Source organism: Mesoplodon densirostris, chromosome 1, assembly GCF_025265405.1.
Source record: "Mesoplodon densirostris isolate mMesDen1 chromosome 1, mMesDen1 primary haplotype, whole genome shotgun sequence".
Classification (NCBI taxonomy): Eukaryota; Metazoa; Chordata; class Mammalia; order Artiodactyla; family Ziphiidae; genus Mesoplodon; species Mesoplodon densirostris.
Genome location: NC_082661.1, coordinates 186,540,828 through 186,558,188, shown reverse-complemented (window position 1 = coordinate 186,558,188; position 17,361 = coordinate 186,540,828). Strand labels below are relative to the sequence as shown.

The following is a 17,361-nucleotide window of genomic DNA, read 5'->3' as shown; positions in this document are numbered from 1 at the left end:
TCTAGCAAAAGAAAGAAAATCATGCTGAGTAACTGAAAGGCCATCTGCTTCTAGCTGAGCTGTAGGGGTGAGGAAGGCAATCTGGGCTGTACTATTTGTGTCTTCCCCCAAACCAAACCCACCTGCATGTTGTCAGTGGCATCCCCAAGCAGTCCTCCAAAAGTGATAGCATTAGTTACTGTTGCCAGATAAATGAAGAGAATTGCTGAAAGAGCCTGAATATTTAAAGCATCATAAAAATCACTGGCAAAAAATGGTGCTTTCCTCTTTATGTCCTTAATTAGTCCACCACAGAACCTGCATAGGGAGAAAGCAAACACGTGACAACATAAAATAAATTACCATCAAATTAACCAAGAGATAACTTAGAGATAACTTAACCACAAAGAATTTGTATTTAAAGTGTTTGAATTAGAAGATACTCTTCAACCACTTAAGATAAAACCAGAAGACTGTGAAGAATAAATCTCTATCTGTCTCTTTTATGGTCACCAAATTAGGCATCATGTTCCCTAAAGACTAGACAGTTGGTCTTTAGATGAGAATAAACTGTGTAGATGAATTAAATTTCTCATTGTCTGAAGAAAAACATCCAAACATGTGAGCAGATCATATAAGGCGCTTTATAATCTTGTCAAAGCTTCCTTTCCAGCCTCATTCATTCATTCACTCCACAAATGTTTATTGGGCATCTGTGACATGCCCAGAACTATTCTGGGTGCTGGAAAAACAGCAGTGAACAACACAGGAAAAAAATACCCATCCTCACGGAGTTACTTTCTGCGTGGGGGAAACAAAATAAGTACAATGCATGATGCTAAAACATCAAAGAAAAAATTAAGTGGGAAAGCAGGTTATTAAGTGCTAGAGTGCTATGGCTGAAATTTAGAGTGGCCAGATCAGGCCTCCCAAGCAAGTGTCTTTGGGGTGAGGATTGGAAGGAATTAAGGAAGGAAGCCATGCAGGTGTGTCATGGAAGAGCATCCCAAGCTGAGACCCATCACATTCGTCAGCAAGTCAGCTGACTCATGCATCTGTCAACTCACTCCCCCACCCCACCCCGAACCAAACCTCACTCAGCCTTTCCCATGCTGTGCCTTCTGCCTATGATGCCCTCCCTCAGAGCTCAACAGCCCTCTGAGGTCTTGACCCTCCATTCATAGTTCAGACATTCACTAGGGGCTATCACATTTTCTCAGGATTGCCTGTCTATCTTAGCTGCACTCAGTGCCCTGCTTCAGTTTTCTTGGTATGCACAGGACTGTGAATGGTACCAGCCATGCTGTAGACATGCAACACATTTAGGGAAGGTAAAATATGGAAGAAGGAAATTACAGTCTGATTAAATTAAAAAGTTAAATCCCAAAAATTATATCTGTAAAAAAGGAAAAGGATATTCCTAATGGAAATAGTTTGTAAAGAACTAGTCAGAAAAAAAAATGGGGGAAAGAGAAGGTTCTACTCTCTATTCTTTTTTTTTTTTTTTTTTTTTTTTTGCAGTACATGGGCCTCTCACTGCTGTGGCCTCTCCCGTTGCGGAGCACAGGCTCCAGACGCGCAGGCTCAGTGGCCATGGCTCTCGGGCCCAGCCGCTCCGCGACATGTGGGATCTTCCCAGACCAGGGCACGAACCTGTGTCCCCTGCATCGGCAGGCGGACTCTCAACCACTGCGCCACCAGGGAAGCCCCTACTCTCTATTCTTTAAGATGGAAGAGGAGAGAAATAATGTCCTCTTAATTTGGGAGAGAAACCCAAGTGGGTCGTCAGAGGAAGAAAATAACATAATTTCATTCAGATGCGACTGCATATTAAAATGACTTACTTTTGTGTTTTCAAAAAATCTGCAGCGTTTTTAAAAAGCCATATCTTCATAAATGAGTATCCTACTTAAAACTATAGTTAACCCAAAATGAAATGGAGAACCTAACCACGAAGGAAATCCTAATGTAAAGAGATTTAACCAAAGCGATCTGGGAAACGTGAATTCCCCACTGCAGGCCCAGGAGATGGCAGCCTGGGAGTTACTCATTTCTGTAACATGTTACCCACTTCTGAGTAAATGTACCAGGGAGAGAGGGAATCATGAAAGCCAAGTGGGGAAGACTGGCACAATACTCAGTCTTCCTGCAACAACCACCCACGAGCTCTCTTTCTCTCTAATACCCCTCACTCATGGTAATACCTAATACCTTTCTCCCATCACAGAAACTCCCTACTTCTGCTTTATTTTGCCCCATAAAACCAGATCCACATTTCGTTATTTGCTCATTGTTTGTCTCCTACCACTACAAGGTAAGACCCATAAGGAAAGGGGTTTTTCTTTCATTCACTGCTGCATCCCAAGTGCCTGTGACTAACAGATACACCATAAATGTGTGCTGGCTGACCAAACAAATGTACAAACAGGTGAATAAAATGCTGACAGAAAGATGAAGGTAAATTCAGATCGGAAGAGAACTTCATCATGAACGACCGACGAATCCATAAGTTACCTTCCAGTGCGCTGTAATTCCTCACAATCTGCATGTCCTCCTCCTCCGTGGCCTCCATCATGGGGTGTGTCCCCGTTCATCTGAACATTTTCTCCACCTGAGTACATATTCTTTCTAAGCAAGACAACAGAGCCCAAGAAAAGATTAGTTTATTTCATTCACCTGCCTCTTAGGTGGGTCCTGACTAGCTGATAAAGAGATGAACCGAAAACCCTTTGGGAGAAAGATAATTATTTCTGGCTGCCATCCTAACAAACAACTTTTGAAGTGTTCTGTTGAGAGCCAAGACAAATGAGTGGATGAACAGAAAGTTGAATAACTTGTATATTGTATAAGAGGAAAGTTGTTTCACCTGGAAAAACACAGATTTCTAGAAAATGGCTTCTCCTCAATTATCTCATCCAATTTCTTAACCTCTTCCATCCAAAGGGAGTCATCTTGAGTAAACGAATCTTTCCACATGTACAAGGAGTCCCCGAAACAACCCGAAAAAATCTCTACAATGTATTCCAATATCATAATCTGAGATCTCTAATTTGTAATCACTAAAGAATATCACAACATACAACATTCATTTTATAGTGTCAACAGAATGTCAAACCAAGGCACATGTGTGATTCATTTGAGATAATACCTCAAGTTGAATGGAAACCTGAAAATCTTAGGGCAGTTGGCTGAACCTCTTTCCTTTTCTAAGCACAACCTCCTTCTCAAGAATGAAAACTCCCAATGGCCTGAACATTTTACCTTTTGTCAGATGATGGAAGACTCTTAGGGGGCTCTATCCTGATTGCTGGATCCCATTCCCCGGGTGGAAGGACAATGACTTCATCTAGGAACTCGTCAATGCCAGCAATCAGGTCCTGCCTATCTTTTGCTTTATAAGCGATGTCGTGGAACACCTAAAGAATAAAAAGAGATGTGCTGATCCAACAAGAGAGCCCTCCACGTGCCTCACATCATGTAGAGCCTGAAGAATGCAATCCATAATCCACTTTAACATTACTATAACCATAGCCTCATACTTGCTATTGTTCAGCTTACCCCTAAATATTTTGGTATTCATATTATGAACCCAAAGAATATAGGTAGAGGCATGAGAAAACAGCTGTGTTTCTTTTATATGATTTTTTCTATCAATACCATAAAACAACATTGCCTTTCATCTCCCACTAGTATGCACCATTACTGATATAGTTGCGATGGAAGCCAGATGAAAATGGTTTAGAGAAATATACTGAAGATCATTCCACCAAATAAAAACTACTGTGCCAAACCACTGCTATAATTCAAGAAGGGTAAGTTCAAGCTGATTGTTAACACTGAGTTAAGACTGAGACACTGCAGCTCTCAAACACACAAATAATGTGTGTTAAAGCAAAGGGCTTTAAGTAGGTGATCATCTGTCTATCTTTTAGCAAGGCAATAATTAAACCATCCAAGGCAGCAAATGTTCTATGTCTTTTATGCAAATATCCAAAGAAGGAGCCTCCAGATGTCCATAATCCTCTTTGTCAATCGCTCCATTCCTCTAACCTGGCTGATGATCTGAAAGTCCTTTACACATAACCTAAGACTTTCATACCTCGTTAAGTCAAGTTCTTTAGTCTCCAGGAGAGAAGATGGCCCTTATTCGATACCCCTACCTATTCTTAAAGATCGCTACTAAGTCTCTTCTCCTCAGTTAGAATTTTTAAAAGCTATCAAACAAACACCACCAATGGTCTGGGGGTTGTGGGGTTGAGGGGAGGGCAATACAAAGTGCCAGCATATCATCGGTAGTGGACACAATTTGCCACAGCCTTATTTTCTCTTGCTGCTTCCCTTAGTAGAGGCTGGAAAGTCGGTCATTTTCCCAGCCTACCCTGACGATAAGGATAGGCAATTCTGACCCATGAGATTAAAAAAGAAGGGGGTGGGGGGTAGCTTTTGAATACCTGTTAAAAGAGACAGACACAGCTAACACTTCCCTTCCTCCTTCCTCCTGCCTTGCATACAGATGACGTGACTGGAGCTGACGGTAGTAGCCATCTTAAGACCACAAAGCAAGAGCCTTGGCACTTGATTTATCATTAAGCAGTTAAATTAAACCAACTCCAGCAACCACCTACCTCCAAATTTCCTCATATGTGAACAAAATAAACCCTAAATTGTTTAAGTCACAATAAGTCAAATTTTCTGTCATTTGCAGCCTAAAGCATTTCTAATTGATACATTTTAGGAGGAATCATTTTTTTAAAGAAATCATAAATATGCAAAAATAAATGAAAGAACCCACTGGGATGCTTAGTTGCCTCAAGGGGAAAAAAACAGCATTGCTATCCATCAATGCTCCCAGATTAAGTAACCATCTTAATCACCAAATCACCAAATAGAACTGCCATAGCTAAATGCTCTATTCTCCACTTAACACATGGAGAAGCTAACATATCAAGCAATGAAGCAAAAACAAAACATTCGGGAAAACAGTAAGCTACAAAGACACAAAAGCAGAAATTAGTGCTCTTATATTCTCATAGTATTTCTCCTCCTATGAGACCAGTTTGGAGTTTCATCATGTCTACAATGTGTGTAATGACATTCAAGCTATTAGAAGAGTATGGTCATAATTCCAACGTACTAGATGCTCTGCAGTAACAGTTGCTAATGCATTTTAGTATATGTATCATTCCTTCCCACAAGATAAGAAAACCACAAAAACAGGTACTTTCTGATACCTAAGGGAAAAAATGCATTATCCATTCTATTATGCATTATTTTATAGAACCCATCATTTCTGAAACAATACAGTATATGGACACTTGAGTTTCCAGAATTAATATATTAAACACTTTAAGAGATTAAGTTAATACAGTGTCTTGAACCTTTTACATAATATTTAACATACCTCAGTTTAGAGGAAGAAAGGAAAATATGACATTCTAATATAAAATTTATTTTTTGAAAACTATCAAAAGCAGATGTCAGCTCATTTGCATGAACGATTATACCTCATGTTTTAAAAAGGTTGGTAACTACATAATTCTAACTGAATAAATTGTGACAGCCAACTCACAGTATGAAAACACAAGTAGGACATTCACAGATCACCATCTTCCCGATTCCCTACCTCGTCAGACATCAAGGTGGCGATGGCTCTGCCAATCTCATGGTAGGACTTGGCTTTCCCCTTAGGACCTAAGAGAATGAACAAGAACCTAATGGAAGAGGAAAGAAGCAAAGGCTATAACACACATTTCATCAAACTCAATACACATAACACTGAGACACATTTACCCTAATTCATAAAACGGTTAGGTCTAGAATTCACCTTTAAAACAAAGGTAATATTCTTGCTAATATGAAAGATACTCTTTCACACTGTTGTGAAACACAAACTGTTTTTCATTTATTTGGAAGCAAGGGAGAATTTAGCATGGAAACCTGAGAAGCTTCTTCACAGAGAAGGAAAGGTTCACTTTATGAGTCATTCAGTGTTTCTTTTCTAAACTTTCTTCTCTCTTCCTTTCTTCTGACTCTCTGAATCTTTGGAGAAAACCCATTAAGCACAATAACGAGAAAGACTTAGTACATCTTCAGATTTCTCTGACTTTTCTTTACCCAGTATGGGTGATGACAAATGATCCTCTACATATTTTTAAGAAATATTTCTACTCAGAAGTGGCTGGGAGTCAGCAAAAACCAAGTCTTCTACAAGTAAGCCACATGCTGACAGCCAAAGTAAAGAAAGAAAAATATGAGAGAAATTCAAAATAAAGCACCATGCACAGCTAAAATTCTTTCGTGGGCGTCAACAAGTTTCTTTTCCAAACTTGTTTTCTGGATAATGCACAAAGCACTGTTCCATAGTAAGCAGGTCCTGAAACTCGCAATAATGAGCTTTTCTCCACTTAAGTTCACCCCTTATCATGTTGGAAGGAATCCCTCACTGATCATAAGGGCAAAGATGCATGTCTCAACTGGGGAGCAGGAAACCTGGTAAGTAAATGAATTTAAAAACACAGACAAAAGGCAACACTAGATAAATCCCTTCCTTGCTTATTTATGATCATGTCTTACCTAACATGGAGATAATGAGGACAATAAAAATGATCATATCCTATGTTTGCATAGCTTTTTAAAGCCTGCAAAGCATTTCACATTCACACATCATTTAAACTCTTACTAGCCTCTGCAATAAGGACAGGTATCTTATTTCCATTTAATGGTGAAGAAACCTAGGTTCAAGGAAGTTATGGATGAGCCCAAAGACTGTCCCTAATAAATGACAGAGTAGATAGATAGGACTTCTTACCTCCTGTTTTTTTCAGCACACGGTTCTGCTTAATAATACCTGCCCAACCTATATACCAAAGTTGTGACGTCACAGAGAAAAGCTATCCAACTATGACTTCCAAACATCACTCTGGGGAAAGATGTTGTGGATACTTAGCTGAAGACAAGAAAACTTCAGTAAGATTTTATGGGACAAGGAATGGCTTAGGACTTTTCTTAGTAAAATTTTATTTTTTACTAATTTATTCCTATACCTCACTTTAAATAAGAAAGGACTGATAGCAAGCACTCTTCAAGGTATTAGGGTCTGTTCCCAAATGCCCTTGAATAGGTAGTTCCTTTTTTCATCATAAAATTCAATCCAAAGAGTGAAGAAAAAAAAACCAAATTGAGAATGTAAGAAGGTAAATCTGAAAGTTTGAATACCCATATTTTATACCAGAATAACTATAAAACCATTCACTATTTATTTGCTTAGAAACCAGTTCTGGAGTGGAGTGGTACACTCGCTTTCAAGTGTTATCACAGTAGAAGAAATAGCAAAAGCAATCAGCAGGTGCAAAAGTCTGTTCAAGTATGAAGGAAGTCATTATTAGAATTGGATTTTAGTTCTTCTAACTAGAACTTTTCTTCTTTTGAAGCTGGACCTAATTTATATACCACTACATACAGTATTATAAACTGTTTTTTTATGGACAGTACAATGCATTTTTCTGAAGGGGCGGATCACTGATTTGAGTGCAACACCCGAAAAAAATACTTAAACACTACAGTAAAATATAAATCTCATTAAGAAACATCTACAGTGCTGGTCACATGTCCCAATCCTATTTACCTGTCTACCAAGGGCTAGCTGTCAGGCAGGACAATAAGCCCATAGTTTTAGGCAGAAGAAGGTAGATGTGGTGCAGTAAGAGAAAATACATAACACCTGGATGCTTTACTAAGTACATTTTTAGACAATGGATTTCCAAGAACTGATAGAATAATGGATCTTCTAACTTAAATACTTATAAGATGAGGGCATACATTTTCTACAAGTTTTTACTCTGCTCTTTACTAAATAGTACCAAAGAATGAATGGCAGTTATAGACCAGTGGTGACCATAACATTTATTATAGCAATAAACCCAGCATATGAGAGCTATAGTGTTTTACTAACCTAGATACAAAGGTACAATTCCCCTTTCCTGGGTAATGTGATTTTTATTTTTAAAAAATTATATATATATATATATACACACACATATATTATTATAAGTATATATATTATATTATATTATATATATTATATATTATCATATAAAAATATATTATAATTATAATATATATTATATATATTTATATAATATATTTTATTTGTATATATATATATACTTTAATGGAAATCATCAGGTGCCAAATAGAAATAAAATATTACATATCAGTTAAAATTTTCACATTACTCCAGGCAGGAACCATTCAGTAAATCCATCTCCTTAAAATGATATAGAGAGGAAATCTGGACATCTACAAGTAGCAGGAAACATCCCCTCAGGTCAAGAATTTCATCTGTAGGAAAGCAGACCCTTAAGAAGCCTCTAATTTGAACTGCATTGTTGAAATGGGGATGAGAGATCTGGGAAAACTAACAACACAGTAAAACTCATCAAGTTGAAGTTCCCTCTGCCTGAAACATGTTCTCTCCTCTTTAACCCTCAAAGAAGCAAAAGCTGCTACAACTTTTATGATAGAAGTACCTCTTGCCAAACTCAGCTTTTATAATGTACTGAAAACTTCTTTCATGACTCAAGCTGTTTTTTGTCAAGGGACAGATGTTATTTTTAAACAGAAGCTTTTTTTCTTTATTAACAAATTAGAGTAAACCTCACATTTGTGTGGCTGAAAGGGCACAGCTCATGTTGATGGCTCGGGGGAAATACTTTATGTTGCTGAGTTGTTTTTATTCACTCATAACTAGAAACAAGTCATAGTTAGAATTTTTAATAGTGCCTGGTTGTCTCGAGAATCTTCATGGGGCCCTTCTACTCTTATGTGCTCACTTTTCCATACAACTAATTGTGCCTGGGGAGGATGTCTCTAGCATTCTCCACAACAAAAATCAGTACCAGATGATCTGTGTCCAGAACCACTGGGCTATACTCACATTCACAAAATAATTACAGACAGAAACAGAGCATAATATCAGAAAAAGAGCCAGCCTTCCTAAACCACTCAATCTTTTCAGAGAGGAAGTGCACCCCCATCCTTCCTGACATATCGCAGCTATTTCTAAAATAAACTCAGTATGTACCAGTCCCAGTCCTTTACTCCCTTCTTTCAAAACAACAGTGAATCAAATAACCCAGTACTCATATTTAGTGGCTTTGGAAAATGTGGCTAAACTGTACCTTCCACAGTAAATTCATGAGGACCACAAGCCCACCGTAACCAACCATATTACAGTGAGCAACTGGAAGACTGTTACGCAAGACAGAACTGAACTAGCAGGACCTCCATCCCAATTCCTCTAATACAATTTTTTATAGTTTTGACAATTAGGCACAAACAACTGCTTTTAGGCAGATTGTTATTTATAACATAAAATATATATTAACTTACAGTGATATAAAGGGGTAATAAGCATTCTAATTTTTTAGAGGGCTAGAGCTCCCTGAATAACTATTTGCCTTAGATGTGAAAATCAAGGTCAGAAAAGGACAAACTGATCAGGAACTCTGATTATTTTTCATGGGAAAACGCTCAAGTATTTTATTCCAATCCATTCTGGATTTCTCCTTAGATTTTCCCTAAAAGCCTGGCCTCGGAGTCAGAAGTCTGCACTGGTAGTGAATCGTCCCTGTGCCTCCACCTCTCAACTATAAAATGGGAATTATGTTCATCCCCATGTGGCCCCTATATATGACTGAGTGGCAGCCTCTATGGACAGATGTAAGATGATAGCAAGCAAAGTATCTGCAAGATGCTAAGAAAATCATAAACAGATCCTACCAAGTCACCAGAGATCAAAGGACAGAGTTTATTTGCTTTCACATGGCTGGCAAGAAGGGCCCCTACGTGGAGAACATCCACCCAGTTGGTAGGAGTCCAGCTGCAAGCAGAGAGCTAAAATAGATCAAGCCAAGAGCAGGGTAGATAGAGAAACTTGTGAACTCTACAGAAAAGGAGCAGCTACCACCACATTTCCTAAAAGATGCACGGTAGTAATGCTGTTTATGATGAATAGTAATAATAATAATAATAATAAGCAAAAGAGCCTAACATTCCTCCATCTTCAAAAGGAAAAATGACCGTTGTTACAAGTTGTGCACAGAAACAGACTTCTTGGGTCTCCCTGCAGGACAACAGGGTGGCATGCATGTTAAAGCACATGGCTGAGTGCAGAGGCATCCTTCACAATGACTACCACACTCCTTGTAGGATTTCCTTTATTGGATTTCACAGGATGCAGCCATTGTAAATGGCCCCATATTACTCATACACAAAAAAGCTAATGAGACTCCCTACTCAGTGATTACAGCTTGCCCTGGTTCGGAGGACAGCAACTGGATAAGACTACTTCCTGGAAAAATGTTAACATACTAGGATATATTATTCAGATTATTGCCCTGAAACAGATTTACGACATTACTGAATTACATTCCCTTGAATTGCCTGGGCTCCTTTTTTCTACTCAAATGATGCTGGATTGTACCCCTAGACTAGTACCACCCTCCAGTACAGAAGAAAATGAACCAGACAGGAACAGAAGATTAGAGGGACACAAAAATAGTCATGACTTGCTACTCAATGAACTTGTATTATTGTTAAACAAAAAGCCTTATAAAATATTTTTTATTTGTAGCTTCTAGAAAAAAATAATAATAAAAAAGAAAAAGCAAGAGAAATTTAACACTTCTGGGCACACGTTTTTTTCTTTCAAGCTCCAGTAAAGTTAGTCCAAAGAGACAAAAATAAAACCAAAGGGACACACAAGCTGGACTTCGGCCACGATCTGAGTCAGCTAGCTGTTTGCCAGGTGATTGCTCAGATAGAACTGCAAGGCTCTGCTGGAATGTTTTCAAGCAAAAAGCTAAGTTACAGAAAACACAAATCATGACAATCCCATTAATTGAATATGATCATCGCCTTTCCTCTGCTATTTGTCCAATGACTGCTTGTATTATTCCTATATTGTAATATGACAAGTATTATTCTTATTTTAAGTGTCTAAGAAATATAAAAATGGAGTAAAAATGCCTGTATGATAAGAATGGCCTGTAATCTATAAATTGGGAGGCCATAGGAAATGTTCTCCTAATTTGCATCCTAAGTTGGCTCAGAACAAACCTTGACCCCCTTGTCTTGTTGGTTGATCACACTCAGATCATCTGAGGTCACTGAGCATTCACAGCCCTTCCTGCTCACGTGGGAAACCTAAAGAAAAGTCCCCTGGGACCCACAAAAGGCGCACCCTCCCCCAAAAAAGGTCCTATTTATATGATAATTTTCTAATGTCAACCTGACGATTATAAACTTCTCTTTAAACTCTTCTTAAGCACAAGTTTAAGTGAAGCATTAACTTCTATTGACCCATTGCACCTTGGAAGTCAAGCTTCAAAATTCCTCTACTGGGCTCAGTTACAGAAGGAAATAAAAGAGAATGACTTCTAAAGTATTGTGCAGGGTAATGAGTACATGATTGTAACAGTAATATGCTTCCTCTTAAAATTTTATGAGTCGGGGCCTCCCTGGTGGCGCAGTGGTTGGGAGTCCGCCTGCCGATGCAGGGGACGCGGGTTCGTGCCCCGATCCCGGAGGATCCCACGTGCCGCGGAGCGGCTGGGCCCGCGAGCCATGGCCGCGGGGCCTGTGTGTCCGGAGCCTGTGCTCCGCAACGGGAGAGGCCACAGCAGTGAGAGGCCCGCGTACAGCAAAAAAAAAAAAAAAAAAAAAAAAAAAAAAAAAAAAAAAAAAAAAAATTTTATGAGTCATAACACATAACAGTAAAGTGGGCAAATGATTTTTACATATGTGTATATATATATAATATACATATAGACATGTCTATATATATAATGTGCATATGTATGTATGTATGTACCCACTACCAATTTTCTAATAAAACAGAGAGCAAATGAAAGCAACTCTGACCTTTGAATCATTCACCATCTATATGATCTTAGAGAAGTTACTTAAACTTTCAAACTCAGTTTCTTCATCTATAAAATCCACATACCTATAGTTTATACTTTAAAAAATCATTATGAGGATTAAATAGACTAATCCATAAGAAACTGTTCTGTGGCCCAATGAATTATTATAATTGTTATTATTATTACTACTGTACAAGTGCCAAGTAATCTGATAGCATGAAAATCAGACTGAACCATTATTTCGGGTTAAACCTTTCCAATATGCTTGCTTTGGATGTACCCTCATCCTCTTGGTTCTCTAGCCTGAGGGAGAGGAGCTGTCCCTATCACCACATTGTGGACCCCAGCGGGTCAGGGAGCAGCTTACCTTGTGGGCACAGGGACCTCAGTCAGGGCACCCAGCATGACGGCCTGCTGCAGCCGAACAAAGGCAATGAAAGGAGAATCTAAGAAGTTGACCTCGCCAACAAGCACGTTGGAGGCTTCTGCATCACGTGGCAGTTTTTTCATGAACTTATTCTTCAGCTGCATGGGAAGAGCCAAGAAAACACAACTTATTTCCAGAGAAGGGAACTCAAAGAATTTCCTTTATATGAGTCTACACGCAACAGCAAGCCCTGGCTAGCTATTCTTCTATTATGTTTAACCATTCTATCATAATAAACATTTCTCTGTACTTTGAATTCAAAAATATTGAGAGTATAGTCACATGGTTTACATGAGGGTATAGTCACATGCTTTACATTGTTTTAACAATATTTACATATATATCAAGTCATTTACTTATTCACTCAGTAAATGAGTTGAGAGTCTCCTATGAGCATGGAACTGATCTAAGCCTTAGGGATAAGGGATGCGTCAACTAATTACATGTCCTCCTTGAGCTCGTATTTTCAGCAGGGGAGAAGTAAAATATGATTTAAAGTAGTGATAAGTGCTGAGAAGGATAAATAAAACATGTAAGAGGGTACTGCTTTAGGCAGGGAGGTCAGGGAAGGCCTCTGAAGAAATACATTTGACATTGGAGTGAGGGGACAAGCCAAGCAAAGATCTGGGCAAAGAACACTGTAGGCAAAGAGAGCAGCAAGTGCAAAGCCTCTGAGACAGGCAAGAGCTTGGCAGCTAGGGGAACAGTAAGTAGGTAAGTGTGGTGGGAGCTGCAGGAGAAAAGGAGAGAAAATGGCAGCAAATGAAGTTGCAGAGGTTAGGAGGGACCAGGTGGTAGAGGAAATGAAGGCCACAGAAAGAAGTTTTGGATGTCTTAGACGGAACGTACCTACTAAAAGTCCAAGTGGAAATGTGGAGTAGAAAGACATCAATTCAGGAGATACCACCATGTAAGCAATATTTAAGACCATGGGATAGGATGACACAACCTCGGATGTGAGTGTAGAGAAGAGGGAGAAGATCTAAACCCCGGGCTACTCTACCTTTTATAGGAACGGGAGGGGCTATCGGCAGAAGACATTGAAAAAGAGCAGCCAGTGAGGTAGGGAGAGAACCAGGGCTTCATCAACTGTCGGGTGAAGAAAGGGCTCAATAAGGAAACGGTATCAGCTGCTGAGTCAAAGCCTGCTGGAAGTTCAAATAAGATGAGAACTAAGAAGGAACCAATGAATTTGGCAAAGTGGAAGGGCTGGGTGATCCTGACAAGAGCTGTTACAGTGGACACCAGGCTACCCAGTTAAGAATGAGAGGTGAAGAAGTACAGACAGGGAATGGAGAGAATTATTTTGAGAAATGTTGCTGCCAAGAAAAGCCAAGAATTAAGGAGGTAGGTGAAGGAAGGCATAAAACAGGGGATTTTTTAAACGGGAAATATGATAACACTTTGGAGTGTGCATGAGGATGATCTAGTAGAGACAGATTATTGCTATAGGAGATAGGGGATAAATGCAAAAGCGGCTCAAGCAACCGTGAACTATTGAGATGATGAGATGATGTCCACGGCACAGGTAGAGGGATTAACTTCAGGTGGAACACAGAGAGCTCATCAATCCCAGCTAGGGAAGGCAGGGTACAGAGGGGGGTGATCTGGGAAGTTTGTGGGGTGAAGATGAGGGCTTCTGAGGACTTCCATTTTTGCAGTGAAATATGAGTGATCTGATGGTAAGGGGGAGGAGGGATGTACATGGGAGCTTGAGAAGAAAGGTAAAGGGGTAAAGTGGTTTTCTTAGAGAGTAAACGTTGCTTAACAGTCACTTTGAAAAGTTATCTTGTAGCTGTTACTTCCCCTCCTCCTCAGCTCCCACTTAGAGTAGGATTGTTCAAGCACCCTTCAGTGAGTGGGAAACATCTCCCAAAAGCTCAAGGAGAACATCTCAACAATCATAAAAGGATGGAGATAAGAATTTTGCAGGACCTTATGAAACACACAGACTTCTGGGATACACTTATCATCAATATGAATGTCTCTCCCCTCAAGTCAAAAAGTTAACAGTGAACTTTTTTTGCCATGGATTATTGGCTGATATGGGAAGTGGGAGACACGGCCCAATTTTCCCCAGTAATGAAAAATTATAGTAACATTTAATTTTCAATTTCCATTTAAACAGTTCTTAATTAGGGAAAATAAGTGCCATGAAAATTAATTCCCCCAAACTATCACCCTCAGTAGCATTTTTATGAGATTCTTTCATTTGGTACTTCATACAAGAAGAAAGCTGTCACCAGTTCTAGGAAGATGGCGGAAGAGTAAGATGCGGAGATCACCTTCCTCCCCACAGATACATCAGAAATTCATCTACACGTGGAGCAACTCCTACAGAACACCTACTGAACGCTGACAGAAGACCTCAGACCCCCCAAAAGGCAAGAAACTCCCCACATACCTGGGTAGGGCAAAAGAAAAAAAGAAGAAACAGAGACAATAGGATAGGGATGGGACCTGCACCAGTGGGAGGGAGCCGTGAAGGAGGAAAGGTTTCCACACACTACAAGCCCCTTCGCGGGCGGAGACTGCAGGTGGCGGAGGGGGAAAGCTTCGGAGTAGCGGAGGAGAGCACAGCAACAGGGGTGTGGAGGGCAAAGCAGAGAGATTCCCGCACAGAGGATCGGTGCCCTCAGGCACGCACCAGCCCGAGAGGCTTGTCTGCTCGGCCGCCGGGGCGGGCGGGGCTGGGAGCTGAGGCTCGGGTATCGGGTTTCGGTCAGAGCGCAGGGAGAGGACTGGGGCTGGCGGCAGGAAGAGAGCCTGAAGGGGTTGGTGCGCCGCAGCTAGCCCGGAGGGAGTCCGGGGAAAAAGTCTGGAGCTGCCGAAGAGGCAAGACTTTTTCTTCTCTTTTGTTTCCTGGTGCGCGAGGAGAGGGCATTAAGAGCGCTGATTAAACAAGCTCCAGAGACGGGCGCGAGCTGCGGCTGAAGGCGCAGACCCCGGAGACGCGCGTGGGACGCTGGGGCTGCTGCTGCCGCCGCCACAAGGCCTGTGTGCGAGTGCAGGTCACTGTCCACCCCCGCTTCCGGGGAGCCTGTGCAGCCCGCCACTGCCAGAGTCCCGGGACCCAGGGACGGCTTCCCCGGGAAAGAGCACGGAGCGCCTCAGGCTGGTGCAACGTCACGCCGGCCTCTGCCGCCGCAGGCCTGCCCCGCACTGCGTGCCCCTCCCGCCCATCAGCCTGAGTGAGCCAGAGCCCCCGAATCAGCAGCTCCTTAAACCCGTCCTGTCTGAGCGAAGAACGGACGCCCTTCGGCGACCTACGCGCAGAGGCGGCGCCAGGTCCAAGGCTGAGACCTGGGAGCTGTGAGAGCAGAGAAGAGACAGGGAAATATCTCTGTGCAGCCTCGGAGGCAGCGGATTAAAGCTCCACGGTCCGCTTGATGTGCCCTGCGCCTGTGGAGTGCATGAACGGACAGCGAATCATCCCAAACTGAGGAGGTGGACTTTGAGGACAAGATTTAAGATTTTTTCCCCTTTTCCTCTTTTTACAACGAATTATCCCAAATTAAGGAGGTGGACTTTGAGAGCAAGATTTCAGACCTTTCCCCCTTTTTCCTCTTTTTACAACGAATTATCCCAAATTGAGGAGGTGGACTTTGAGAGCAAGATTTTCGATTTTTTTCCCCCTGTTCTCTTTTTGTGAATGTGTATGTGTATGCTTCTGTGTGAGATTTTCTCTCTATAGCTTTGCTTCCACCATAGGTCCCAGGGTTCTATCTATCCGTTTTTTTTTTCAATAATTACTTTTTTATTTTTAATAACGCTACTATATTTTATACTTTATTCTATTTTACTTTATCTTCTTTCTTTTTTTCCTACCTCCCTTCCTCCCTCCCTCCCTCTGCCTTTCTTTCTTTCTTTCCTCCCTCCCTCCCTCCCTCCTGTCTGTCTTTCTTTCTTTCCTTCCTCCCTCCCTCCTTTCTTTCTTTCTTTACGTCCTTCCTCCCTCACTCCCTCCTCTTTCTTCCTTCCTTCTTCCTTTCTTTCTCTCTCTCTTTCTTTCTTCTACTAATTCTTTCTTTCTACTTTTTCTCCCTTTTATTCTGAGCCAGGTAGATAAAAGGCTCTTGGTGCTCCAGCCAGGAGTCAGTGCTGTGCCTCTGAAGCGGGAGAGCCAACATCAGGACACGGGTCCACAAGAGACCTCCCAGCTCCACATAATATCAAGCGGCGAAAATCTCCCAGAGATCTCCATCTCAACACCAGCACCCAGCTTCAGTTAACGACCAGCAAGCTACAGTGCTGGTCACCCTATGCCAAGCAACTAGCAAGACAGGAACACAACCCCACCCATTAGCAGAGAGGCTGCCTAAAAACATAATAAGGCCACAGGCACCCCAAAACACACCACCAGACGTGGACCTGTCCACCAGAAAGACAAGATCGAGCCTCAACCACCAGAACATAGGCACTAGTCCCCCCCACCAGGAAGCCTACACAACCTACTGAAACAACCTTAGCCACTGGGGACAGACGCCAAAAACAACGGGAAATACGAATCTGCAGCCTGCAAAAAGGAGACCCCAAACACAGGAAGATAAGCAAAATGAGAAGACAGAAAAACACACAGCAGGTGAAGGAGCAAGATAAAAACCTACCAGACCTAACAAATGAAGAGGCAATAGGCAGTCTACCTGAAAAAGAATTCAGAATAATGATAGTAAAGATGATCCAAGATTCTATTTCCATGATCCAAAGCCTTGGAAATAGAATAGACAAAATGCAAGAAACAGTTAACAAGGACATAGAAGAACTAAAGATGAATCAAGCATCGATTAAAAACTCAGTAAATGAAATGAAAAATACTCTAGATGGGATCAATAGCAGAATAACTGAGGCAGAAGAACAGATAAGTGAGGTGGAAGATAAAATAGTGGAAATAACTGCTGCAGAGCAAAATAAAGAAAAAAGAATGAAAAGAACAGAGGACAGTCTCAGAGGCCTCTGGGACAACATTAAATGCACCAACATTCGAATTATAGGGGTTCCAGAAGAGGAAGAGAAAAAGAAAGGGACTGAGAA

The 17,361-nt window shown here is 41.0% G+C and overlaps 1 protein-coding gene across 2 annotated transcripts in view; it reads right to left on the bottom strand.

Annotated features, from left to right (window-relative positions):
• SLC4A4 (solute carrier family 4 member 4) overlaps window positions 1-17,361 on the bottom strand; it is a 305,356-nt gene that overhangs the window by 102,557 nt on the left and 185,438 nt on the right. For both annotated transcript variants that reach the window (XM_060092522.1, XM_060092530.1), the window contains exons 7-11: window positions 12,271-12,428; window positions 5,603-5,690; window positions 3,241-3,395; window positions 2,494-2,607; window positions 123-297 (exon numbers count right to left, since the gene is read on the bottom strand). In XM_060092522.1, the coding sequence (XP_059948505.1) occupies window positions 123-297; window positions 2,494-2,607; window positions 3,241-3,395; window positions 5,603-5,690; window positions 12,271-12,428 (690 nt within the window). The remainder of the gene's footprint in view (window positions 1-122; window positions 298-2,493; window positions 2,608-3,240; window positions 3,396-5,602; window positions 5,691-12,270; window positions 12,429-17,361) is intronic.